Raw genomic sequence first — 25,744 nt, forward strand, 5'->3', positions numbered from 1 at the left:
GAGATTTCCTTTCTTGGTATGAATTTTCTGGGAAGTTTGAAACCCGTGGCAAACATTTCCAGGAAAGGCCTTGGAAAGATGAGTTTGCTTGTAACAACAACAAACATGGAGCTAAATGGCAGCAGAGGTAAAGCAGGGAGAAGCCATGGCTTTTTAAAGCGTTAAGATGGCAGAGAATGGATTTAAACTGGATTTCCAAGTTGGAAATTCCTCCTCCAGGATGGAACAAGATAACCAAATCCCCCTGTGGCCCTGGCTTCAGTGCCTGAACAGTGTTGGAGCTTGGAGGCACTGTTTGCATGTAGTTATGCCAAGGAAAAATGCCTTTCTGTTGAGAAGCGGGTCCTGCTTCGGTGACGCTGTAGCAGGCAGGGTGATGTGGACTCTGAAATGATTCAACATCCACTGGGATGCTTCCCTGGAGGTGCTGGCATGTGTCAAGAGCTGGCTGCTGGCCCATGGAGGCTGCTGCTGGGGGAGGCAGATGGGGCAGTCCTAGAAGGGAGAAGGGGACACAGGATGCTGGCTCTCACCTTGCCTCTGGACAGCCTCCCTTTGCAGGGGGAAGTGGGAACAATGGGCCAGGGGCATTTCTACAGGGAGCAAATCTTCCCCTGGAGAAGGAAGGGATGGTAATGTTGGAGGGGGAAGAGCACATAGCCTAGGGGCTGTGGGGGCACTCAGGAAGGTGGACCCTTACTCCAAAGGGTGCTGGGCACTATGCTCAGCAGGGAGGCTGCTGCTGAACCAGGGCAGTGTGTGGGAGCACACGGGCTGGGGCAGAGCAATGAGGGCTGGATGAGCTGCGGGCTGGCAGCCTGGAGAAGCCTGGTGCTGAAAGAGCTGGGGCCTCTTGCCTGGCAGAGCTTGCTTTGCTTTTGTTTCCAGTTGCACTCTTAGAACGGGTTCAGAGGTTGCCCTGGGAGTGATGCCAGGCCAGGCTGCCAGAGGGAAACTGCACTGCTGCTAGCCAGGGCAATGCTGCTTGCTGCTGCCCAAGCTCCCTGCCACTGTCCTGCCACGCTGCTGGCACCATCCCTGTCCCTCTGTGTCAAAGTACTCCTCGGTCAGCTCTGGAATAAGCCCAGCAGGCAGCATTAGGTGGCCTACACCACTGCTTTCACATTTCCTTTGCTCAGCTGGGCCCTGCAGCCTGGCTCAAGGTCTCTGCAGCCCCGGCACGTGGCTGAGGGGACAGGGACAGCAGGGGAGGCTGGTGGCAGCAGCAGCATGGCGGCCGGGGAGCTGGAGGCGCCTGGCCTCCCGCCCCAGACTCTTGCCAAACATCTGCAGCAGGCGGGAGCTGGCTCCCATCCAGCTCTGCTAGAAAAACAACTGAGCAGGAAGGTTCGTGCGAGGGTCAGCCTGCCCTGCACGGGTGCTTTTTGGGGTGGGGGACCCCAGTCCTGCAGGTGGAGCAGCACAGTCTTGGTGGAGCCCCTGGGCCCCTTAGCTCTCCCATGCAGCCTTCAGCATGTCATGGCATGTTGGGGACACTGGGTGACACGTGCAGGGTGCCATGGAAGCTCAGTGGCAGAGTGTCCATCAGCTGGGTCTCATTAACTCCTTCCCCATTCCCAAAGTTCACCAAGGCTGATTTGACACTGGGACACAAGGAGATGGGACTTGGATAAACAAGTCCCTTATTTTTATTTTGGTTTTAGGAAAACTGAGTTCAGGAGTGACTCAGACTTTCACTGCTCTTGGCAGGCACCAGGGACACGTGGAAGGGACACAACCACGCTGTGCCTCACACCCCTATAACTAGAGTGGGTGACTGTTCCTGTGGTAGGAAATAGTGGGGCAGGGAGCACAGTACTGAGCAGCTCCCCAGGTCTGTCCCAGCTCTGTTGCAGGAGGTGGCTCAAGCCCTGGTCAGGGTCAGACGTGTGAGCTGTGCTGGGGAACACAGCACACACTGGTCCTTGTTGGCTGCAGGATGCAGAGATGTGCAAGCAGCATGCAGGCCAGGAGCTGCAGCCCAAGGGCCTCAAATCTCCCTAGAGCCTAGGAGAGGTGGGGAGGGGCAAACCTCAGATATTGGCTCCTACAGGTTTTGGCAAGGAGCCACCTTGCTCCACTCCCAGCCGTATCTGTGTGAGTCAACCAGAGCACGCCTGTGGCTGGCCTGGCTCTTGGCATGTTGTGATGGGCTCTGTGCAGTCCCCAGGCAGTGGGTGAGCATCCAGAGGGTTTGCCTGGACCCAGAGGAACACCCCACACTGCTTGGGGTCCAGGCAGGGCAGGACTAAGCCATTCCCCCAGTAGCAGTGCAGGTTTAAAGCTTTGGGATATGCTGCCAGTGACAGAGAGACCCGCAGCTTCCTTGCTCCATGGCTTCTCTGTGTGCCTGGGAGATGTACCCAACCCCCAGCCCTCCCACGCCAGCTGAGGCTGCACTTGGAGCCTCATAACATCAGCCTTTCCCAGGACATGGTGTTCCTTCTGCTGAAGGAACACAGATTGGGAGATTGCTCCCAGCTTCCTCTTAACCCATGGCCACACTCCCCTCCTTCCTTGGTGGCATCTCCAGCAGATGGCTCAGTGACAGCATTGTGGCCTGACCCTGCTTTCTAGTAAAGCCAAACTTCATGCTGGCACTCATGGTCCCCCCAGGGCTCACCCACTGCCACCCCATACTGTCCTCCACCCCAGGCCAGCCTCCCCCCAAAACCACAACTCCCCCAGCTCCCCTCCAGCCAGTTAATTCTCCCATTGAATAAATTTTTTGGGGGATTTCAGGGAATTTATACCTCACCACTGATATTTTCCTTGGAGACAGCCCAGGGTAAATGTTCACATTCCTTAGCTAAGCAAACAGGACCTTAGAAACTCCTGTCCCCGGGGACAGTAAAGCCTAAGGGACTGCAGTGCCCTGCCCTTGACCCCAGCAAGGTCGCCATGGAGCCAACAGCCCAGGAGCTGCAGAAAACCCCTGGCAGGAGGGATTCTCCTCCAGAGCTGCCTCTAGCAGCACCTTCATTTACCGGGCACAAAGGAGAGGAGCGGGATCAGCCTTCCCCAGCCCAGCTCGAGTAGTCACTGGGGGGGCACCCACCGAACCCAGCCCCGCCTCCCCGAGGCTGCTGCTGGAGGGGCTTGGGGGTTTGGTCCCTGCTCCTCGGGTGCCAACACCCCCCCTTGGTGGGGGGAAATGTCACCTGGCTGGGTGGCCTGCACAGGATGGGGCACCTCTCCCCCGCGACACCTCTGCCCCCTGGCCTCTCTTCCTTCCCCCCGATATCTCTCTTTCCACTCTGCGGGTTTAATCCCGGCTCGGGTAACACGTTGCATAAACCCCGGGCACACGCCGCTGCCCCGTGTCCCCGAGGGTGCCCCGGGTCACCGCCAGGCCATGGCACCACCCCGGGGCGGTGTCCGTCCGTGTGTCCGTCCCAGAGCCCACACGGTTAACGCGTCCTCGGCCCGGCCCCCCCCGGCCATTGGCTCCCCCCTCGCAGCCCCGCAGCTATTTCTTGGCCGCCGGGCCCGGAGGTGACAGCAGGAGACAACAGCGCTGGTCCCCGCCGCTCGCCCCGCGCTGTCAGGGGGCGCCGGCACCCCGCACCCCGCCATGGGGGGCTGCTCCCGCAGCAACTGGATTTTGCCCCTTTTCTTGGCTGGACTCGTCCAGCTGGGGCGAAGTGAGGAGAGGGAGAAGGTAAGAGGAGGGGGACACTCCCACGGGGCGTTCAGGGGGGTGTAGGGGCTGTGTGACACCCTGGGGACGCGCCTGTTCCCAAGGCTCTCTGCAGGACTCCCGGGGCAGGGAAGGAGCACGGTAGGTCCGGTGACACCCCAGCCTTTCCCCTACAATCCTGGTGCCTGGATCACGGGGACATTTTCTGAGTAAGTTCTTGCCAAGAGCCAAGAATCGCTGTCCTGGGGTTGGGGACGGAGCCATGTGTCCCCCAAGTGACCCCCTCAGTGGCAGAGCACAGGGACTTTTTTCCATGCATTGCCCGGGAGGGTTCCCCCATGTTTGGAAGCTGTGAAACCCACTGTGTCCCCACAGCCCAGCCGGTCGGGGCACTGTCACCCCCCCCTCCCTCAGCAGGGCTCCCCATCTTGCCATCGGGAACAAACAATCCCGCGGAACCTTCAGTCCTAGAGTGACTTCACCTCTTGCCAGCTCCCAAAATAGCCCCTCGGTGGCACTTGGCTGAGCCTGGGTACCCTGGTGGGGACAGGAGACGGGCTCCTCTGTGGGGAGGATGAAGGCCCCGATGAAGGGGCTGCTCCAGCCCGACCCCCATCTCACACGGACCCCCCTGCACTGCCCCTGTCCCCCTGGGCTTCCAGGGCTGGTGGGTCCTGCTCCCTTGCCTTATAGCCTCGGGATTCTGGTGCTGGCCTCCTCCTGTGCTCCGGCTGTTTTCAGCCACTCGCCTTCTTGCTGCTCCCTGTTCGGTCAACATTCCCCCAGCTGCAGCCAGACCCGGGTGCATCGGCATGCCCCAGTCAGCCTGTCCCACCACCGCGACCTTGGCTTGCCGGGGCGTGGCTGCTGCCAGCGGCATTCAGGGCAGGGGACACAATGCTGGCAGCCGTCCCCGCAGGCAGCAGCAGGGCTGGCCTCATTGCTCTGCTGGCCCTGGGGATGGGAGCGGGGTGGCCGGCAGCTCCCAGCCTGCTCCCACGGGATGCTCCTCGCCCCACAGGTGGACTGCTACCACTCGGTGACGGACACCATCTACAACTACGGGGCCCTGACCCTCGACGGGGATGAGTACATTCCCTTTGAGAGGTACAAGGGGAAGACAGTGCTCTTTGTCAACGTAGCCACATACTGAGGCCTGACCCTGCAGTATGTTGGTAAGAGTCCTGGGGGGCACGGGCCCTTTGGGGTCAGAGCAGGGCCCAGGATTGCAGCCTTTGGCACATCCCCATAGTTCATTCTGCTTTGGGGAGATGGGGAAGGGGTTAATGCCTGCTCCCCAGGAGCCAGCCTGACTGGGATGGGCCCAGGGGGGAAGTCCAGGTGTGGAGGTATGTTGGTCCTCCGCTAATCCACTTCTGGCTGTCCTTGCATGCAGAACTGAATGCACTACAAGATGAACTGAGAAACCAGGGGGTCGTGGTCCTTGGCTTCCCCTCCAACCAGTTTGGGAAGCAGGAACCTGGCCAGAACTCAGAGATCCTCCCAGCACTTAAGTGAGTACTGTGGTGGGGGCTGTGGGACACCTCACTCTCCTGCCTCTGCTGGGGTCCCAGCCAGGTGGTGGGAGCGTAGGCTGCAGCTGCTGCTGGCTGTGGCCCACAAACAAGGGGTTTGGGGTCCTGTCATCATCCCTGTGCATCCTGTTCCTGTGCCTCGTAGGTACGTCCGCCCAGGAAATGGCTTTGTTCCCAACTTCCAGCTGTTCCAGAAAGGCGATGTGAATGGGGCCAAGGAGCAGAAGATTTTCACCTTTCTGAAGGTGGGTGCTATGGCAAGGGAAGGTGAGGGAAATGCACCCAGCTTGCTTTTTGGAAGGGCAAGGCAGTGATGCACTGGCTCCCCCTTGCAGAATGCCTGTCCGCCAGTGGCAGAGGAGTTTGGGAACCCCAACAAGCTCTTCTGGGAGCCTCTGCGGAACCATGACATCAAGTGGAACTTCGAGAAGTTCCTGGTGAGCCCTGAGGGCGTGCCCATCATGCGCTGGTACCATCGCACCAACATTGACGTTGTGAAGAGAGACATCGTGAACTACCTGAGGCTACGGCAGAACCAGCAGGAACAAGTGGACCAGTAGAGCCTCAGGCTGCTGGCATGAGGGCCAGCTTCCCCCCAGCTGCTTCCATTCCATGCCCCAGATGTTCCCCGGCAGCAGGAATCACACACTGTCCCCTCCCTTGCTCCTGTCTCTGGCACCTCCCAGTCAGGATGCTGGGCTGGGCAAGCTCGTGGCAGAGACTTCAGCAATGGCAGTGAGATGCTTCCAATACCCCCGTGTCCCACCTCCATCCCTGGTGGTGACATCTCCTGGCCTCCAGCTTGCCCCCTCCAATCCACCATCCCAGGCAGTGGGAGGATGCAGGGGTCAGCTGTCCCTGAGCAGGAGACCACTTCTCCATGAAGGCTCAGCCCGAAAGCCCCTGGCTGGGGCGGGCCTGGCCTGACCGTGCCGAGCACGGAGCAGCTCTTCAGTGCATTCAGGCTGCCCGTGGTCCTGGCACACAGACGTGCTGCTCTCCTGGTCAGGGGTGGTTGGCCCCTCATCACTCACCACAGAAACAGAAAATAAAGGCTTTGCAAATGTGCAGCCCTGCTTGTAGGACACGGTTAAAGGGGGGTTGAGTGGGCTAGTGTGGCTAGCAAGGAGGTAGCAGCACCTGACAGAAGAAATTCCATTTTTTCCACAGTAACGGCAAACATGGACATAGCATGACAGCCCATCATTTGGGGACAGGCTGGGGAGTGAGTGAAGAGGACAGGTGGGCAAAAGGGACTGGGGGCAGGAGAAGAGACAAGTGGAATCCTGTGCCTCCTGCTGTCACAACTGTGACAGCCATGCTTACAGAAACTGGGTCATGTTGGTCTTTTTACCTCCAGAACTATTCTGTGGAGCAAGATTTGCTGTGTGCAATGTCTGTCCCCAATTGCTGTGCAATGATTGTTCCCAAGGCCACTGCTTCATGGAAAGAAGGGGGGCAGCAGGGGCTTCCCTGTCCTGGCAGAGGTGGGGGTGCAGAAGAGAGGAGGGTGAGGGGCTGAGCTCAGCACACAGAGGGAGGTGGGAGGCACGCACTTGGGCAATGGATCCTGGGGTGCCCAAGCAAGGGTGGGGTCCCCTTGCATTCAGTCTGTCGGGCTATACCTGAGCACATGGGGACCAACAGTCCTCGTATCCCTCCCTCTCCCACTCCCCATGCAGAGGCTGCCCCACAGGAAGCAGCTTTCAGGACAAAACCAGAGAGACTCAGACACACTTCAGTCCTTAAATAAATACAAAGACACCAGCCACCCTCAGGCTGGGCCAGGGCTGCGGCCAGCACTTGCCTGCGAGTGTGGGGTCTCCCACCACCGGGAGAGTCCCCGCTGTTACCCGCGCCTCCAGGGGCTCTGGATTGGGGCAGCTCCTGGGAAACACTGGCTCCTCTTCCCTGAAGATCTGGCTTGGGTCAAAAGCAATGCCAGGCCAGGCTCCTCGTGGGGAAGGGGATGGCTGCAGGGGACTGACCCCATGCTGGCTGCCACCACGATGCCAGCTTTAGTCCCTCCTTCATGATTTCCTTGGGGGAAGGCGCTGATGAGCCCCCCACGTGCAGCACATGTCCTTGCACAGGCCTTGGCAGCTGGAGGAAGCTCCTGGACACACACACACGGGCACATACACACACCCTACTCGTCTTCCACTGGTGTTGGAGTGTGGCTGGTCCTCGGCGTTAGGGCAATCCAGGACCTGCCTGTTCTGAGACACAACAGAGGGGTGGCACAGAGTAAGCACAGTTCTTCATTCTCCCACAAGCCCCACAGGAAGGGTGCCAGCCATGGCATGGCTGTTACCACTGAACACCAACTGCCATAACTCCACCAGCTGTTTGGGCTCAGCCTGACTTTAGGTGCTGTGGGGATGCTGGCAGGGATACAGCAGGGACCAATCCCATGGCAAAATCATCCCCTCAGCTGATGGGAGGGAGGGGTAAGGTTAAATGGCCACTGCCAGGAAAGTTGTGCCACCATCCCTCCCCATGTGTTTAGCCAAGTGCCCCAAGTCTCAGGGTGAAGAATGGGAACCCCTGTCAGGGAGGGTCTGAGCCTTACCCAAGTCCTTGGGGACTGGTTTCACCCCGGCCACTGGTTGGGCGTTCTGGCTGCGAGCCATGGCACAGGGCGGGCGCCAGGGGCACTCGGGCTGCAGGAGGAGATGGAACAGGAATAGGGAATTACCTGGGGTATGGATCATGAGGCTGCAATCTGTGATTGACTGACAGTGTGAGGAGGAGAAGGAGGGAAGGAAAGGGACTGAGCAGTCACATGCCACCAGGACACACGCGCTCAGCTCCTTGCTTTGGGACTCAGTGGCCCTGAAAGGCAGCAAGTCCCAGACCCACCCATATGTCACCCTCTGCTCTCCCTCCTGCTGGCACAGCTAGAGCCTCACCGGGGGAAAATGGTGGAAGTTCTGTCCTTGCGTGTGCTCGCCCGGCATGGCTGGCGGGTATCGGATCTGCTGCCACTCCTCGTAGCCGTGGTACATGGGGTGAGCCATGGGGGGACTGTACTGGTACTGGTACATGGGGCAGGCTGGGCCCAGCGGCCCTGGCCCTGGCTCGGGGTGCAGCCTCTCTCCAGAAGCCTGTAAGGAGCAAGTACAGAAGCTGGAGAGATCCCGAGGGCAGCCCACCACCCACCCACTGCCTCCTCTGGCCCCTCTGCCCAGGGAGGGTTTCTTCCCTACCTGTTTGTGCTGTTTCAGCAGCTTCTTCAGCTTCTCTTTCTCCTCCTTCTCCCTCTGGCAGTCATCTTTGGAGGCTCGCAGCTGGGAAGGAAGAGGGATTAGTGCAGAGCCCACCTGGCCACCCCCAATCTTCATGGGTTAAGGTTGCTGAGGGAATGCCTGCACCAGTCTCCAGACCCCCAGGAAAGGTGCAGAAAGAGATGAATGAAAGGAGATGCTCTGGCAGTGACAAGCAGCAGAAAAAACACACTTCTGGCCTTCCTGTCCTCTTCAGACCCTACTCTTAGGCATGTACAGGGACTCTGACACTGGGGATGAGCATTTCTGAGACACATGCAGTTGACACAGGGCTCCCAGAGTGCTGCTAGTAGCACTCAGCGCTGCTTACCTGGTTGTTGGAGAGGACCAACTGCTTCTGCAGCTTTTCCAGCTGCTGCTTCAGCTCCTCCTTCTCCTCATTCATTCTCTCCCTATCACTCCGTTCCCGCTGGAAGTCTTCCTCAAAAATTTTCACCTGGCAGGAAGGAAGAATGTGGGTGCATCTGGCAGAGGGCAGACACCTCCCCATAGCAACCCTATCACTGTGCTGTCATCCTTGACTCCACTGGCCATGCCAAGCTGAGCTGGTTCCATGGCCTGTAGCTGCAGTCCTTAAGATTAATCCTGGAGGATGCTGAGTTGGGTCCCCAACCTCCACCACCCCAGCACTGACACCTGCCTGGCTGCTGCTGGCACAGAGGGCTCTTTGCTGTGCAGATTCAGGCCATGTATTTCCTTCCCTGTCCCCAATGGCTCTGTGTCCTGTCCTACCTGCTGCTTGAGTAGCTCATTCTGGGTCAGCAGCTCCTGCTGTGGCAGCTTCCCTGCCGGCTCCATGGCAAAGATGGGTGGTGGAGAGGCTTGGACGTTCAGGGCCTCTTCTAGTGCCTAGACAGAAGAGGAGGGAGCAGGGTCAGAGCAAGTTCAGTGCCCAAGATATCACTGCAGGACCCTGGGCACGTTCTCAGTGTGCGAAGTGGGCAGGGGCAAGGAGGACAACAGACCCTCCTTGAAGCCCCCTTCCTCAGAGCCCAGAGGGATGTGGGTAAGTCTGACACGAGTATCTGACTGGGCAAGAGTGGGTTATCAGGGTCAGTTTTGGATTTTGGAGAGAGTTGAAGAGACTGGACAACATTAAAGACATTTCACAGTGCGGGGTTGTACCCTGGGCCTCACCTTGTTCAGCCTCTGGATCTCCTTCTCCTGGTATTCCCGCTGCCTGGTGACAGGAGCCAGCTGCTCCTGCAGGAACCGCATCCTCTGCTGCAGGTCCCTCACCTCCATGCCCAGCCTCTCCTTCTCTGCCTGCGGGACCAGGGGGGAAGAGATCAGCCAAGGCAGGGCAACAGGGCTGGCAGTTCCCTGTCACCCTTCCCAAGGGACTTACCTCCTCTGTTTCGATCCGGGACTTGGCCAGGAGCAGCTTGCGGTCAAAATCTCGTTGCTTTTGCTCCCGCTCTGACTCCAGCTCAGTCACTGCCCTGCGGGCCTCAGCCAGCTCCTGGTGTAGGTCTGTGACCTGCCAGGAGAGAGTGGGGACGTTGGCCTGCAAGGACCCACATGGGGGAAAAGGAGCTACAGGCAGCCCCTAAACCTCCCTACACCGTGTCCTCTGAGTCCCCACAGCCAGCCCCCAGCAGAAATGTGCCCCCAGGCACCCAGCCCTACCTTCTGCTCATACTTCTGCTTCATGGAGCGGAAGTGCTGATCCCATTGTTTGTTGACCTCCAGCAGCTGCAGGGAGAGAGGGATGGCTGAACAGGAGCCAAAATCCTGCTATGAACCAGCTGTGGTGGTCCCCAGCAGAATCCTGTCACGAAAGCACTTTGGGGACCAGCTGGATGGAGATCCCAGCTCCAGCAGTGCTTCCCTGCAGCTCTGAAGCCCTGACCCAGTCTTTCAGTCCCATCCCAGCCATGTGCCCCCTCTGCCCACTCCCCGCCTCCTTAGTGGTGCCTCCCTCCCAGCCTGGTCCTCACCTCCCTGCGCTGGTGCTCCAGGATCTTCACCTTCTTTTCCTTGGCCTCCAGCTCTTCTCTGCCCGGCGCCTTCTCCACCATGGCCCCGCTCTGCTGGAGGCGCATGGGGGGGACCCTCAGGCCTTTTGTGGAGGCTGTGCCCAAGGCTGGCCAAACTCAAGCCAGTTCCCCTCCCACTGCCTCCCCCATCCCCTTGAGACTGTCAGAAGTCCTGCTGGTCATACTGGGACAAACTGGGGCTCGATTAAATGAGGCCATCTTTGCTGATGTATCAGCGGGCTCCCTGCCTCCTTCCCAGTCCTCTCCAAGGAGATGCTGCCTCCTCACCTGCTGCTGCTCAGCAGCTTCCCTCTTCCCATTGTCCTGGCTGCTCAGCGTCACCATCCTCCGGAGCTCCTGGTTCTCACACCTGTGGAACCACAGGAAGAGATGGGTCAGCAGGAAGAAGCTTCCAGAACAGCCTGTCCCCATCCACACAGCCCACCCTCACCTGAGCTTCTCCAGAGCCTGGTTTCTCTGCTCCAGGTCGTGCTCCAGCTTGGTGCGCAGCTCCTTGTTCTCACTGTGCAGGGTCTCACACAGCGTCTGCAGGGTGAACACTGCCAGCATGAGGACCACGGCCAGCCCTGGGCTACCCACACCTCCCACCAGGTCACACTAAGGAGGTGGGTGTCCACCTCAGGGTGGGCAGGAGGGGTTTGCTGGGAAAAAACAGAAGGGGGAAAATCTCCATGAAGTGCCAGGCCAGCCCTCGCTCACCTGCAGGAAGGATGTTCTCTGCTCATTCTTGTGCACCTTGGAGGCCAAGCGCTTGAGCTCGGAGGCCATGTAGCCCATGCGCACAAAGACCTGGTCCTTGCTGGCCTCCTTGGCACAGCCACTCAGTGTGTTCTCCAGTTGCTGCAGCTGGGGCAGCAGGTTGGCATCCTCAGTTGGTGGCTGCTCCAAGTCCTGGGAACGGGGATCAGGTGTGGTCAGACAAGTTCAAGGAGTATTGTAAAGTTCCTCTTGGGGCAGATCAACTTTATGTCCCAACCAGCGCTGGGGTGGAGAGCTGGGCCAGCACCTCTTAGTATGCTGAAAAACTGTGTCAGCTTTGTAAAGGTCTGATTCCCAGCTGCTGGATATGGCACACCAAGTCCCTGGGTGAAGGAGGACATGCAGCAGCCCATGGAATCCCTGTGCCCCTTGACAGTCTGAGCAGAACACACTCTCAAATTGCTGACAGCAATGGAGGCATCTCCACCCTTGGTCTCTTCTCCACCTGAGCTCTTCCCATCTGCACCGAGACTAAAAATCCCAGCTTCTGACACTGTCCTCTCTACAGACACCCTGCTCCATGCTGTAAGTGGTGGTGGTCTTACCCCAATTCCCATGCTCTCCTTCAACCTGTCCTACTTCTGTGCTTCCTGATACTGTGGCACGCCAAGCACCAGGCACCCGAACCCTTTGGCAGGTGACAGCCAAGTAGGTGACGCACGGGATTTAAACAGCCTGGAAAGCCCAGGTCAGGACACACCCATCAGTGTCAGGGTGTACCCTGCCCATGGGGAGTGTCCCCAGGAGGTTTATGCTCCTCTGGTATAGTTGGTTAACTCCTCCATAGCTTAGGAGGTGCCACTGGCACAGCAGCTGTCACACGTGGCACTGCTGGGAGGAGTTGGGGATGTACTGGCACACCTACACCTGCTCCCAGCCACACTGACTCACCTGTTGCCTGTGGGAATGCCCAGATTGCACCACAGGGCAGCCCAGTGTGTCCCCAGCACTCTGACCCTGAAATTTACAGCCCCAAACCTGCTGTGGGAGGGTGTGTGTGGGGCACAGAACAGCCAGCTCCTCCCACCCATGTCCTGTCCCACCCTGCTGGCTCGGGAGGACCCAAGATGGGAGAATCTGGGTGTGAGCATAGGACTTGGGACTCTGTTCAGGCATCAGCAGCTAGTGTCCAAGCAGATCCCATTCTGTTCTCCATCACCTCATAGCTGAACCCCAGAAGCACACAGTAAAACTCAACCCCTCCAAGAGCCTCTCTGGCCAACGCAAACAGGGATGTGCAAGGAGAGCATCTCCTCTTACTGGTACCATGTGGTGCCAGCTGATGTTCATTCCCCTTGGACTCCCCATCCTTTCTCCCCTCCATTTCAGCACACAAAATATCAGAGGAGGACAGGATGGGGCAATGACATGACAGTCAGGAGGACATTCAGGGGGCAGCAAATGGAGCACACAGAGGTGTTTTGGCTAGGGCAGACCCTCTCAGCAATGACATGGCTTGGAGGCCTGGTCCTCCCACCCAGTGTGGGCACCAGCTGAACATCAGAGCATCACCGACTGCCACTTGTGTTGTCACAGCTCTTCCTGTCACTGCTATGTGGCATCTGCAGACATTGGTGTCCCCATCTGGCTGAGGCTGCTTCACTGGACCCTCACCCAGGCCCAACCAGGCCAGTTGTATTTGGGGAAGGATCCATGTCCAGTTTATCCCTCCTCTGTGGTTTGCCCAAGGGCTGCCTTGACATGGGTCAGCCAGCCCTGCTGGTGCCTGCCTAGGCACAGAAGTGCAGCCCTGCACACCCCTAAACTCCTGACACTGACTTGACTCCTCAGCCCCCAACCCCAAATTCTGCAGACAGGAGGGCCACTCAGTGCTTTCCTGGGGAAACCCCTGTGCTTCCATGGCAACGATCTCAAACTCTGAGGAGGATCCCTGCAAGAGGGGGGCAGCCAGGTCAGAGCTGCCCAGGGAATGGCAGCCCAAGATGCCCACAACACAAAGAGAGGGACCACCAGGAGTACAGCAGGGGAGCTGACCCCTCCTTTCAGGTTCATCCCTATTTCTAGAGGCTAAAGGCTGACCCCTTTTGCCTTTTGCTTTAATTAGATGCACAGTGCCTCCCTCTCCAGCCATGCCAGCACCAGCTTCCACATCCAGCAGACTCACACTCGGAGGTGATTTCCGTGCTTCCACATCCGGCTGGGCACTGCCTGGGGCTGCCCGTACAAAGCTGGGATCAGGGCCGACGGCTGCGGAGAGGGGAGAGGATGCAGCCATGAGCCTTTTGGAGAGCAGGGCCTCTCTCCACCTGGCACAGGGATGCAGGACAGGCACTGATGGATGATTTCTACCCCACCTATGGGGATGTCACAGAAACCTCTTTTTAGCAGGGAGGATGGCATGATATACTCCAGAGATAACACGGCTGTAAGGGACCTACATTAAAGTCTCTTGCAAAGCCTTTCCCTTCCCCCAAACTCAGGATTCTGAGACATCAGGTTACTCCTCCCGCATGAACCTCACATCTCCTACCTCCAGTTTCCACTAAGTTCTCCAAGGAAGATGATCCAATCAGCATTTTGTTGTCCTTCACGAGGTCCTCTGCCTTCTGCCGCAGCTTGGATGCCTCGACCTGGGACTCCTCCAGAAGCTCTCCTGTTGTGGGCAACAGAAGGATGCTCAGCCTCCTTCCCCAAAGGTCTGTCCTGCAGTGGGCCCATCCACCAAAAACCCTGTCTGGCTGGAGCAGTGCTCACAATAGTCCTCCTTAATCTGGAAACAACTATTCTGGGATAAATCCAATAGCAAAGCTGGATCAGCGGCCCGCTGGTTTCAGAGATCCTCATGCTGACACACAGAGGACTGGATACAGGGGGCAGAAGGCACCACTGTGGCTCTCAGAGGTCTCTGCTTCTCAGAAGAGACAAATTTAAGCCTGGGTGATGGACTTACAGGTCTAACTTCCCCACTTTGGGGTCTGGCATGAACAATGCAATCCTCTCCTGATGAGGGGGGGCTGCTGTCACACCAATGAGTCCCTGGCCCAGGTAAGGGCATGGTGACACAACGGGAATCACGAGGCAGGTGGAAATTCAGCTGCAGAAGCAGGACTCAAAGGAGGAAGCTGGCTCACGAGACAGAAAGCAAAACTGGGGGTGGCAGCGGGGGAAGGTTGACAAGGAGAAGAAAGAGGGTGGCCCAACTCAGCTGGAACATTTCAACACCAGCACGTTCCTGCTGTTGCAGGGAGCAGTCAACATCAGGTTCCTTGAGAAACACCTGGGAAAAGCCCTTGGCCCAACAGGGCTTGCAGGAGGTGGGGATTTTCATCAAAAGCAGAACAGCTCCCAGCACACATGAACTCCAAGGAGCTGTCCTTGCTTCAGCGCTTGACTTTTCTTTCCAGCCATTTATTCCACCACCAAACACCCCAGAAGTTCATCAAAATTCTTGCTCCCTCTGCATCGCTGTGTGAAAAAGCTCAAACATCCTGCTCAGCCCTCTAGGACAGAGAGAGCTTTGCTGCTGCCCCGGTGCCAAAACCCCCAGCTTCTACCAGCACCCTTCCTCAACCAAGCAAAAAACCCCTGGCTTTCTGGGCACAGGCTGGGCTGCCCCAAAGGCAAATCTCATCCCCCTGGCACACAGCAGTTACCGATAGACTTGATCCCTTGCATCTTCTCCTTCAGCCGGGCGTTCTCCTCCACCAGCCGCTCCAAGGCCGTGGATCCATTCTCCTCTGAGCTCCCACCAGGGTCATAGATATGATAGGGTCCTCTCCCATCCATGCCTGCTGTTCAGTCGCCTACCTCCCAGCCAGGCATCCCTGCAAGGCAATGGAGCACGGTGTCACCTTCCTCTGGCTCCAGATGGTGCCACAGTCCCCTGGTCCCAACTGTATGGGGATCAAGGGTGCTGTGCTGGTGTCTTACTGCTTGCCAGCCAACAAGTGACCCAGGTGAAGGCACTTCCCCCTCCAGCCCTGCTTGGGGCGAACATGTCAGGGTGACTCACAGCCATGAGAACTGTCACACGAGAAGGCATCACCAGCAGCACCACTTGGGGCTAAATCTCACCCATGAAGGGTGCTGGAGTCATAGAGAAGACTGCAACCCCTGGCTGCTGCATTCCAGGAGAGATGGAGACACAGGCCAGGAGCATTCACCCACAGCAGAGCAAACCTGGGCACTGTCACCAGGGCATCCTGCCCAACATATGGGATTTCTGGGGTGCATAAAGGCTTGTGAGGGGCTGTTTGGGGAGGGGCAGTGTCTGTAACTCCAAAAGCCTTAACCAGCAGCTGGGGGATGTTTGGGCTGTACTGGGGGGAATGAGCCCCAGGAGCCAGGCAGGGACTCACTCTGTCCTCCTCCTCAGCCAGAAAAGCCAGCTGCCAGCAGCACGACTTCCTGAACTGGGCACAGGAAACATCCGGGCATGTGCTGGGCTGGGAGCAAAGCCCAAGGAGACAAAACACCAGCAAGCAGTATGCTGTTTGCTTTTCCAATTTCTTGCACTTGGGGGTGGCCTAAGGCCTCCCCCTTGTTGAAGTCTGGCCTGGGAACAGCTGGGGCAGGATCCTGGCTCCAGGTCTCACCCATCTCCTGGGGGGATAAAGCAGCTGCTGTGAATCACAGCACAACTGATCAGAACTATCCCCCCTGATGCCAGCTTGTTAGGACATGGAGCAGAGCAGCAGCTGTGAAGGTCCTGGTGCCAGCTGAAGCTGGGATGCTGCCTGGGGGCACAACAGGAGCACCCCAAAGTGCTCTTCTCCTAGCCAAGACAGCTGGTAAGCAGGAGGGTGCTGAGAGGAGCCATTTAGAAAGGGGAAGGGGGTAGCCTGTACCTGAAACTATGTCAACCTCAGACTAATGCTCATGCCATGAGTGATCCAGGCTGATCTCCAATTTAAATGACCTGCCTGCCAGGGAGTAGCAGGGACTTTCCAGATGACAACTGCCACCTGGCAGCATCCACAACTGAAGCAGTAATTAATGCCTGCCTCAGCGACAGGGAATTGGGACTGCCCTTAGCAGCACTCTGCTAAAGTGTGTCTCATCATCCTCCTGCTCCGTGAGCGCTGCCAAACCCCCCATTGTCTCTGGCTCCTTTATTGGGAGCTGGTGACCTTGTCACAAGCAGCTGGAACTGCCCAACTGTGGTGGTTTGGGGTGAGCTGAGGAGAGGCTATTCCTGGAGCCCAGAGCAGCTGACAGGAAGCTGTGGAATAATCAGGGCCATTTCCAACCTGTGGGTCCCAGCAATGTCAGCACTGTCACAGCCAGTCTTAAATAGAGGGCAGGTTTGGATTAGGAATTAGGGAGAGATTATTTACTGCAAGGGGGTGAGGCACCAGAACAGGCTGCCCAGAGCAGCTGTGGATGTCCCTCCCTGGAAGTGATCACGGTCAGGTTGGATAAGCCCAGCGGGACCCTCATGGCTGGGAAATGCCATCACCTGTGGCCATGCTACCTGCCTGGCCAGCCTGGCAGAGGATGGGGATGGCATCACAGGTTTGCTGGGGACCCGAGTCTGCTTCTCACAGCTGTCCAGTCACCACGTGCTGCTCCAGACCTGGGGCTCTGGAAGGAGCTGGGTACCAAACCCACCCTGCAGTGACCATCTTGTGGGGCACCTGCATCCTGCACTGGGATGAGCCCAGGTATGTGTCAGGGAAGACAGAGAGAGGAAGAAGAGGGAAGAGTTGCCCTCTCCTGTGGTACCATCTCCTCATGTGGCTTGGAAGCAGCCTGAAATACCAGTCCTCATTCTCTTAATGCCAGATCCCAAACCTGGAGGTTTTTTGCCTTGTCCCATAGCATATGGGAGGTACCTGTCCCCTGTGCATCCCTGCAGGAATCCTTCAGAGTCCAGCAGTACTGGCCACCCTGCCAGACAGCAGAGCTCACTCACAGTCATCCCATATTCTCCCAGATGGACAGAGCCACAGATATTCCCTATTCCCAAGACTCTATCAAGAACTCTTCTACTCAAGGTCTGTACGCTATCAGGGAGATTGTAGCAGAGAGACCACAGGAGCTGTTTTCAAACAACAGCTGCAGAGAGGAACTGGACTATCTCCAGCTGACCGAAGCACAGACCAGCCGCAAATTCACCAGCAAACAATAGCCAGCAAGAGGGAGGGGTTTCCACAGCATTACAAGCTACCACTGGGGACAGGGTGGATGTTCCTGGAGTGGAGCCACAATCTAATTTCTGCAAGGAGCTGCTGGAACAGAGGTCACTCTGGGGACCAGAAACCAAGTCATTAATCTCAGTCTTGGTTTGTTGTGTTGTTTTTTTTTTCCCCTTAAGAGTTCTGACACGTGAGATTTACAGTGAAAAATCTAATTTCAATAAAAACATGAGGGGAGGAGAGAGGGGATCATATATCAGCACCTAATGATGGTTAGATACACAAAGAAAACACACTCCAGCAGAAACCACCAAACCACCAGAAAACACTTCCCTCTTTGCCAGTCAACAGTTCTGAAGGTGATCTGACAGTATTTCACAGCCCTGGGGCCTGAGGGTCAGGCTCGGACCACGGCTACCTGGCTGCAGCTCACTGGCTCCACGCCCAGCCGCTGTCAGAGATTGCCAGACAGGCACCTGTGGGCATTGCTGGTTCCATGTGGGACACCAAGACCTTTAGGTAGCAAATTTTTATGGCAACTCAGCAAAAGTAGAGAATGAGAATGTGAGTGGGCAGGGGAGATTCACGGGCAAAGATGAAAGCAGAGTGGTGTTTAAATAGCTGTGCTGTGGCTTGGGAGTGAGCTGGAGCTGTCACTGCTGTCACCCAGAACAACATACACCACTGACCCAGCCATCAGTGTACCAGCCATGCAGAAGGATGCGATTCCTACTTCAAAATTACTGAAGATACCAAGGCTTAGGATGTCAAGCCTGTGCAGGAGGGGCTGGCACTGCTGGGGGTTTGCTTTGGGCAGTGACCCCAGGGTGGGGAGCAGCCTCCCAGAGCTGCAGGCTTGGCATCCCTTCAATTCCCATCCTGTGATAGCCCAGCCCTAAGGAGAAGGGGGTTTTCCTTACTCCTGTGCACAGCATTCACAGGAAGCCTCCTCCGCACCAAGATCACAGGAGGTGAAAGCAAATCCCTGCAGGCTGCCAGCATAATTTTCCCATGATTGAGGCTGCTGGGTCCCCAGCATGCCTCCTCAGAGGGAAAGCAAAAGCCACTCAGACACCATGGAATGACCTTTTTTGTTTGTTTGTTGATCACTTTACTGGAAAACACTGTAGCCCTCAGACTGGTTTTCTTCCACAGGTCTCCAGCAGTTTCCCAAACAAGGGAAAATCATTCCTGGACTGTTGGACTAGTGTCATTTGCAGGAAAGCAAAAGTAGAGTTGGGTTTAGGAGGCAGCAATAACAAGGCTTTTTGGGCAGTGTGGTCCACTGGGCTGGAAGTAATATAAGAGGAAAGCAGGCATTGCAGGGCTCAGGTCTCAAAGGAAAAGGTCTGAACCTCCACTTGCAGTGTGTTCCTTTCCAGCCAGTTTAGCCACAAAGGGTGGGAAAGGCAAGAGCCCTACCCAAAATACAGCAGATATTATAGATGTCCCCCAGTCAGAAATCCCACTCTTCCCTCAAAAACCCACCTCCCGAAGACACTTCATGAAACAACCTGCTTCTGATGAGGCTACTCACAAAGAAAACAAAGCATTTCCCTGGGTCTGCCAGCTTTACAAACATGGGTAACCACACACAGCTGCATCCTCGGGATGGGCCCAAGCTTCAATACAGGCAGGACACACAGCCAGGCATGGTGGTGCTCTCCTGGCAGCATGGGAGGGGGATTTATGCAAGACCTCATCTTCTGCTACAAAGACATCTGGCTCATTCTGCCTGCTCCACTTCTCCCTGCAGAGCTCAGCAGCATCATGGCTGCCTGTCACAGCACTCCAAAGCAGAACAAGGCACAGCCACCCCACTCCTTGTAGCTTTTTTCTTGTTTGCAATCTTCTCCTGTCCGACTTGGTGAGCTTCAGCTGGCAACAACCAAGCCAGTAGCAGATAGCGACACCACAAAACTACACCAGCGAAGTGCCACCCAAAGTGTAAGAACTGCTGCTTTAAAACAAAATCTGCAATGCCACAAGAGTAGATAGTTCAGTTTCCTCCACCCACCAGAGTTTTGTACCAGCTGCTGGCAAGCAACAACCCACGGCCCTGTGCTAAATAGATCTGCCTGGCGTAGGTCGGGCTGAAAGGGTGTTGCGGGATTTCTTGCAGAACCAGGAATGATGCCAAAGGCAGCAAAAAGCCTCTCCTGTTTTCTTGTTGCTTACTTCACCTCACCACAGAGACAGCTCTCAAGGACGTGCCTGGTTGGAGCCTTCTTGTCTCCAGAATTCATCCCAGCACCCAAAGTCCAGTCTCTGGAACACTTCAGCTGACAGTACTCTCCATGAAATGTGCACTCCAAAATAGCACAACAGCTCCCATTTCCCCAAGTGTTGGGAATAACTCCTCCAAGTGATGGGAATAACCCATCCAAGTGATGGGAACAACCAGCTCAAGGGAAAAAATTGGATTTGACTTGAACAGGGGGCAACTTCTGTGCCAGGGACACAGGAACACGATAGCAAGATCTCTGAGAGGATGCACATCCCTATGAGTCCCACCTGGAGCTATTCTCACCTAAAAGCAGCAGTGACAGCACCTTTTCTATATTTTTCTCTCTGATCTCCACGAGGGAGGAGAAAGCTGTGCCTCGCTCCCAAAAGAGGAGGACGCTGCCATCCCTGCTCCAGCTATTCCAGCCTCTGGACCAGCATCCGATGCGGACACACACGGTTGGACCAGAGAGAAAAAGTCAAAGGGAAAGGAAAACAGCACGAACAGGAGAGTCCTGGAGGCCATGGCCACCCCAGCCCCCCACGGAGGGGGCCACGAACCGGCCCTGCCCGGGAGGGATCGCACACCAGGGATAGTGGGGAGGAGATGCGTGGGCCCGGGGAAACGCCGGGGTTGTGCAAGGCGGGGCGAGGGAGGAGCGGGGCCGCCCCGGGGAGCCAGCACCGCCCGGGGGGCTGGGGGACCCCCACCCGCACCCCGCCGAGCCTCCTCGTCCCCCCGGGCACCGCCGGGAACACAGACACACAGACACCAGCCCGTCCCCGGGGGTGGGGCGGCAGACCCGCCCTGGCCGGGAGAGGGAAACTGAGGCACGGCACGATCAGCGCGACAGCCCGCGACACCGGGCGGCTCCGGGGCAAATCCCCGGGGGATGGCGCGGCCCCGACTCCCTCCGGGATCTCACCGCGGCCACCCGAACGCCCCGGGAACCGGCCAGACACGGACAATGCGCAGCCCCGGTCCCGGCAGTTCCCTCCGGCCTGGTCCCCTTCGCTGTGGCGGCGCGACCCCGGTGCCCCGTAAGACCCCGGTGCCCCGGGCAGGGCTCCTGTCTGCGGGGGCGCCAGGGCCCCGCAGCGCTCCGAGCTCACCTGCCGTGCGCCCCACGGCGGGGCTGCCGCCGGGATCGGGATTGGGGTCGGGATCGGGGTCTCGGTGCGGGTCCCTCCGCTCCGCCACCAGCACCGCCACCGCTGGGTCCGCCTCCGGGAAATTCCCAGCCTGACTGACAGGCGGGACAGCCAATCGGCGCGCGGCGGGGGCTATAAAGGGGAGGGCTGGGCGGTGGTGGAGATGGTGCTCGTCATGGCGGAGCTGTTGTCCTTGTTTCTGTCTCCTGGGGGTTCCTTGGGGCTGCACCGGGGTCCCGCCCGGCTTAGTGGGGCTTTGAGGAGCGGCATCAGCCGGCCTGCGACTTCTTCCTGCGGGAGGTTGCGCTCGTAGGAGAGCGGCGAGGCCGAGCCCTTCAGCGGCTCCCCGGCTTGTGCAGACACAAAATGGCGGGGCCGAGGGGGCTCCTGGCGTCCCCCCGGCGTGGGGAGCAGTGGCTGAGGGGAGGCTGTGCTGAGGCGCTCTGGTGGCCTCGGCCCCGGGAAGGAAGAGGGTGGTGGTGCCGGTCGGCTGAGGCTGACGTTTCTCTGAGGCAGGGAGAATTCCCCACCGAGCCGCTAAGTTAATGTTTAAGTGAGGAAATTCCTCCCTCAAACCGAAGCCTGTATTCCAGGGATCCTTTTTCTCTGCGCTGCTGCTGGAATTGTGCTGTGGTGAGCCACTGAAATCAGCCAGAGCGGCACCAAGCACAGGCAACACCTGGGTTCACTCTGCTCTTCAGGACTGCTCAAAAGTTACCTGATTTTCTTTCTTCTGTTGGTTTTGCCACAGAGAAAAGGTGTTTGGTTTTTATTAAATACACGTGTAAATAAAAGCAATGAACCAGGAGCGAAGAAATCCTGCTGTAAGCAGCTGTGCTGCTCTTTGCCTGTACTCCAGACGTCCTCCTTAGGTGACCGGGTGCTGGGTTCATCGAGGTCCTTCACTGGAGATCAAGCTGCTTCCAGCTGCCCCAGTCCTGGCTTCTTACTCAGCTGTACTCACACAGCTCCACCACTCCTTGGGAATTTGATGTTTTGGTTCGTAAAAATTAAAACCTCAGAAACTCCTTTTCCTGACTGCCGTTTGCTGGCAGCAGGATGTCACCCTGGCAGCCTGGCTGGGTTATGAGAGCTCAGCACTGATGGGACCCTGATGCGCTCTTTGTGCTCGTGTCTGAAGTCTCAGCTGGGGATGAGAGGGAAAGACCCCACACGTACCCAACATCTTCCCTTTTGTTCCCTGGAAGTCTTGTTTTACCCCAACAAGAAGCCCAGTGCTGTTCTATAAACCCTCAGAAAACCTGTCTTCAAAGCTAAATGCAGTCCCACAGAACCAGAAAACACCTTTGTTTATAAATTATTGCTTCAGCCTACATGAAATAATGAAACTCTGCTTATTTCTCTGAGGAGCAAAAGGGGTGGTTTGGTTTTGCAGCACCCCAAAAGCTGCCTGCCTTCCCCTCACTCCATCCCAGGAGTTCTCGCACCGAAAAAAATCATCGCGCTACTCACCAGGCTGAGTCCTGGAGGGGCTGTGGGGGGAGTGAGAGCCCTTCAGAGCGGGAGCTCTGTGCCTGCAATCCCCAAATGCAGGAAGGCTGGCCCAGCTGAGCTTACTTTTAGGCATGGAGAAGGGGAATTCCCCATGATGGAGGTCCCAGACAGCCTCTGTGTGGTTTTGATAGGGAGCCAGGCACCACTTAAAGGGCTCTCCTGTGCCGTTCCTCCCAGGGGCCTGTGTACTGTGTCAGGTATTAGTCAGCAAAAAGGGGTGGGGGGAACTGTTTTGAAGGCTGTGATTCATTTTTGGTTAACTGAAGAGCCTCGTTACATCATTTTCCTTGCCTGGTTTCTGGGTAACTTCACTGGGATTGCAAACGTGTGCTTTTCCTAAGAGAAACTGCTGCATCTGGCAAGAGGCATTGTTGTTCCACGTGTATTTCCATCTCATCCTTGTCCCTATCTGGAGTCAGAACAGGATGCATCTTCCTGGGGGGGCAGGAAAGAGCTGGGTCTGTTGATGGAGGTGATGGTTTTCCTGGGTTGCAGAGAATCCCTGGAAACCATCCACCAGGAAAACTGGAGGTCAGAACCAAGGCTGGAGCCAGCTGGTGCTGGAATAAACACCAAGGCTTTAAATGTTTCTATTTTATAGAGGCTGATTCCAGCTCCCCACCTCCTTGCCAGCAGGTACAGTTGTACCTGGCAGGGTGTTTGGTCTACACTTGCCAGGTGTGAACTGCAAGACCTCAAGAGGGCCCAGCTTTGGTCCATCTGATTTGGATGGCAGGAGTGTGAGTGCTGGGCAGGAGGGTGAGGAGCTGTGGATCTGGGGTCTGCCTGCACCTGCAAACCTGTGGATGATATGCTCTCACTTGGTGCCTCTCCACCTCTCTAGCCAGATGCTCTTTGTGTTTTTACCTGAGGTTGCCAGCTCAGGCTGGCCCAAACACCAGCATGAATTTCACTATGAAAATGAAAGGCTTTTGGTCCTTCCTCATCCCTTTGGTCCCACCATGCTCCCAGGGGAGAAAACTCCCCTGATGGCAGTGGTGGTTTATGAGCACACCTGTGTGGCTGTGAGGGTGTGTTCACAGCTGACACGTTGACACACTAGGGTTTTGAGTTTTTCTGCAATGGGAGTTGGGTTCAGCACCTTCAGTTGCAGCTTACTTATGTGAATGTGCCCTGATTACTGCTGTGGGAAATGGGCTGAGAAGGAACACAGGCTGCAGATGAGAGGTGGTGGAACTGCCCTGTCCTCAGGTCCCACTTGTCTCCAATCAGGTCTGGCTTCCTTCAAGTTGATCCCACTCCAGAGTGAGCAGGGTGGGCCCAGTGGTGTGAATTCAAAGTGGCATTGGCCCAACAGCTCTTATTGCCCAAAAAAATCCCCCTGCCCTCTGTGCTGCTGGGCAAACGGAGCTCACTTGAACCTGATGGGGCAGTGGGGTCAGCCGGGACCTGGAGCTGGCCCTGGTGCAAGGTGGGAGCAGAGCAGGCAGCAGATGCAGCTGGTTTGGTACAGCATTCCAGGGCCACCTGTGGGCTCAGCTCTGCAGAGGGCTGCCGATGGATCCCCTTGGCATCAGCATCTGGGATCTGCAGTTTGTGCTGTGCCGGTCGGATGTGTCCTGGTGCTCCAGCAGCAAAAGGAAGCAGAAGGCCGAAAATGACGCTGTGAGAGTGGGGAGGAAGCTCTGGCTGCAGGAGGGGATTTCCAGAACATTGTGATCTGCTGCTTATGCAAATCAGAAACTCAAATTAACCTGGCAGAATGGGAGGGCTCTGGGATGGAGGGCAAGGGAGAGGTAGGGGAGGGAGCCTGGGATAGTTGGCTGCTGAGAGGGCAGAAGGGAGTGTAGAAGGGATCAAGATAGGAGAGAAGGGAGGTATTGGGGAGCATTCCTGCTTCACCAAGCCTCTGCAGTACTCTGCCTTCACACGGGGCTGGATCACACCCTGGTTTTTCAGGGATGTTGGGCTGCACTCACTTTGCTGGGTTTGCCCTCTTACTGAATGATGGCTCCCGTCTTCCTCTGCCTCTGGCATGTGAGGCTGGACTCAGTGTCACCCATTTCACAGGAAATCACCACCTCCTGCCATCCTCTCCCTCCTCCACATCAGCAGGGGATCAGTTGTGGTGGGACCTGATGCAGTCCCATAGTGGGGCCAAAAAAGCCTCTGGGAACCAGGTCTGGGATTGCTCAGAGGATTTCATTGTATGCTTTAAGCTTTGAATCATTTGCAGTCTCAATGTACAAAACCAGCAATAGGCACAGAGGGGATTTTCCCTCTTCCTCTCCCCCCAGGCTGTGTCTCATCCAGTTGAAATGCCTGAGAACAGGGCTCAGAAGCAGTCATTGTATCCTGTAGAGCTGCTCCAGAGATATGGGAACAGTCCTGGAGAGCTGTTGTTTCTCCAGTCCCAGCTCGCCACCTCCCAAGACTGAAGGCTGGGTTTCTCCCCTCAGAGGAAGGAGCAGCTGGGATGGAAGTGGCTTGCTTTGTGTTAGGGATTTAGACCAACATCCCATCTGCCTTTGTGGCTCCTCCTCTCCAGGGGCTGGCGGGGAAGAATCTGCAGTGGCTGACTCAGAGGAGAGATCCGGCCCTCTCTGTGTAGCAAACATGGGCTCATGGGGTTTTCTGGATGTTGCAACCTGTGAAATCTGGCCTTAGCCTTGCCTGGAAGCGAGCCCTTGCCCCTGAAATTGCTGGTCAATGCGTAAAGTGTAAATCCCAGACTCTCCCCTGCAGTAGCCCTGAAAGCTAAAGCGTGGATGGCCAGCATGGACCTACCTCCAGCCCTTAGCCTGCTCACAGCCTTACTAATTTCCCCCCTTCCTTTCCTAGCCTTCCCTGAAATGCTCACCTCCTTGTTGATCACGGAGGTTAGGCATGAGTTTTGTCACTGACTGCTCTCGATTGGGTGGGTTGTGGCCAGTGGAGGGAACAGAGGAGTTCCTGGACAGTGGTGCTATGAAGTGTATTTTCTCTGGAGACTGGGGTGCTACAGGGATAGGGATGAAGCTGCTTTTTGAGTTAGTCCCAGAGGCCATGCTAGTGTTTTCCCAAGATCCTATCATCTTCCTGGTATTGTCTTAGGATAGGTAGCCCTGCTGAGCTCAGGCCAGTCTGTGGTTCTGTGTAGGGCAGACCCAACCCCAGCATGGGGCAGGTGCTGAGATAATCTGTGCTCAATTCGGGTACTGACTGTGCTGAGTGTTTGCAGCAATTAAAATACCACCAGCTGTTTTCAGCTCCAGCTGAGACAGCTGCTGCAGGAGATGGATTACTGTGGCACTGGGGCAAGACAAAGGCTTTCTGTTTGCAGGACTTTTGCAGGAGAGGGAGTTGCTCAAGGAAGAAACCCTGTCTCACTCTCCCTTCCTCTCCCCAAACATTGTGTGACTCTGCTATCTTGTCTGCATTGTAGGAGCAGCCTGCAGCAGGTGCCAGGGAAATTCCTGGCCTTGGGACCAATATGCTGTAGTCAGCCAGTCCTCCTGGTGGTGGCATCACCCTGAGCTGGGAACTGGCCCTGAGGGACTTGTGGTCCTGTGTCACTCTGAGACATCTTGAC

The 25,744-nt window shown here is 56.8% G+C and overlaps 2 protein-coding genes across 6 annotated transcripts; one reads left to right on the top strand and one right to left on the bottom strand.

Moving 5' to 3' along the window:
- Window positions 1–3,475: 3,475 nt before the first annotated feature.
- LOC117003353 (glutathione peroxidase 3-like) lies at window positions 3,476–6,245 on the top strand. Its single transcript, XM_033073241.2, has 5 exons — window positions 3,476–3,661; window positions 4,662–4,815; window positions 5,037–5,154; window positions 5,321–5,420; window positions 5,511–6,245. The coding sequence occupies exons 1-5, from the start codon at window positions 3,575–3,577 to the stop codon at window positions 5,733–5,735; spliced, it is 684 nt and encodes a 227-aa protein (XP_032929132.1). The 5' UTR covers window positions 3,476–3,574; the 3' UTR covers window positions 5,736–6,245.
- A 662-nt stretch (window positions 6,246–6,907) lies between these two features.
- On the bottom strand, window positions 6,908–20,799 carry LOC117003350 (TNFAIP3-interacting protein 1-like). 5 transcript variants are annotated; one of them, XM_033073232.2, is made up of 17 exons: window positions 20,659–20,798; window positions 14,836–15,006; window positions 13,713–13,835; window positions 13,347–13,429; window positions 11,162–11,353; window positions 10,893–10,987; window positions 10,730–10,811; window positions 10,403–10,492; window positions 10,092–10,157; window positions 9,811–9,942; window positions 9,600–9,728; window positions 9,195–9,311; window positions 8,773–8,898; window positions 8,385–8,465; window positions 8,088–8,282; window positions 7,748–7,838; window positions 6,908–7,389 (listed from the first exon to the last, which is right to left on the bottom strand). In XM_033073232.2, exons 2-17 carry the CDS (start codon window positions 14,966–14,968, stop codon window positions 7,325–7,327), a joined length of 1,800 nt encoding a protein of 599 aa, XP_032929123.1. In that variant the 5' UTR covers window positions 14,969–15,006; window positions 20,659–20,798; the 3' UTR covers window positions 6,908–7,324. The 5 variants fall into 5 exon arrangements, with proteins under 5 accessions (XP_032929123.1, XP_032929125.1, XP_032929122.1 ...); XM_033073234.2 differs by having other exon boundaries at window positions 6,908–7,394; XM_033073231.2 differs by having other exon boundaries at window positions 10,403–10,495.
- Between the last annotated feature and the right edge of the window lie 4,945 nt (window positions 20,800–25,744).

The sequence above is a fragment of the Catharus ustulatus genome, chromosome 15 (genome assembly GCF_009819885.2).
Source record: "Catharus ustulatus isolate bCatUst1 chromosome 15, bCatUst1.pri.v2, whole genome shotgun sequence".
NCBI lineage: Eukaryota > Metazoa > Chordata > Aves > Passeriformes > Turdidae > Catharus > Catharus ustulatus.

What these genes read in the sequence shown, in the direction of transcription:
- LOC117003350 (XM_033073231.2), bottom strand. Translation starts at nt 14,968, where the DNA reads ATGGATGGGAGAGGACCCTATCATATCTATGACCCTGGTGGGAGCTCA. An exon ending in TGGTCCTCTCCAACAACCAG is followed by an intron (nt 8,466 to 8,772) that starts GTAAGCAGCGCT and finishes CTTCCTTCCCAG; the next exon opens with CTGCGAGCCTCCAAAGATGA. An exon ending in ACCAGTCCCCAAGGACTTGG is followed by an intron (nt 7,390 to 7,747) that starts GTAAGGCTCAGA and finishes GTCTCAGAACAG; the next exon opens with GCAGGTCCTGGATTGCCCTA.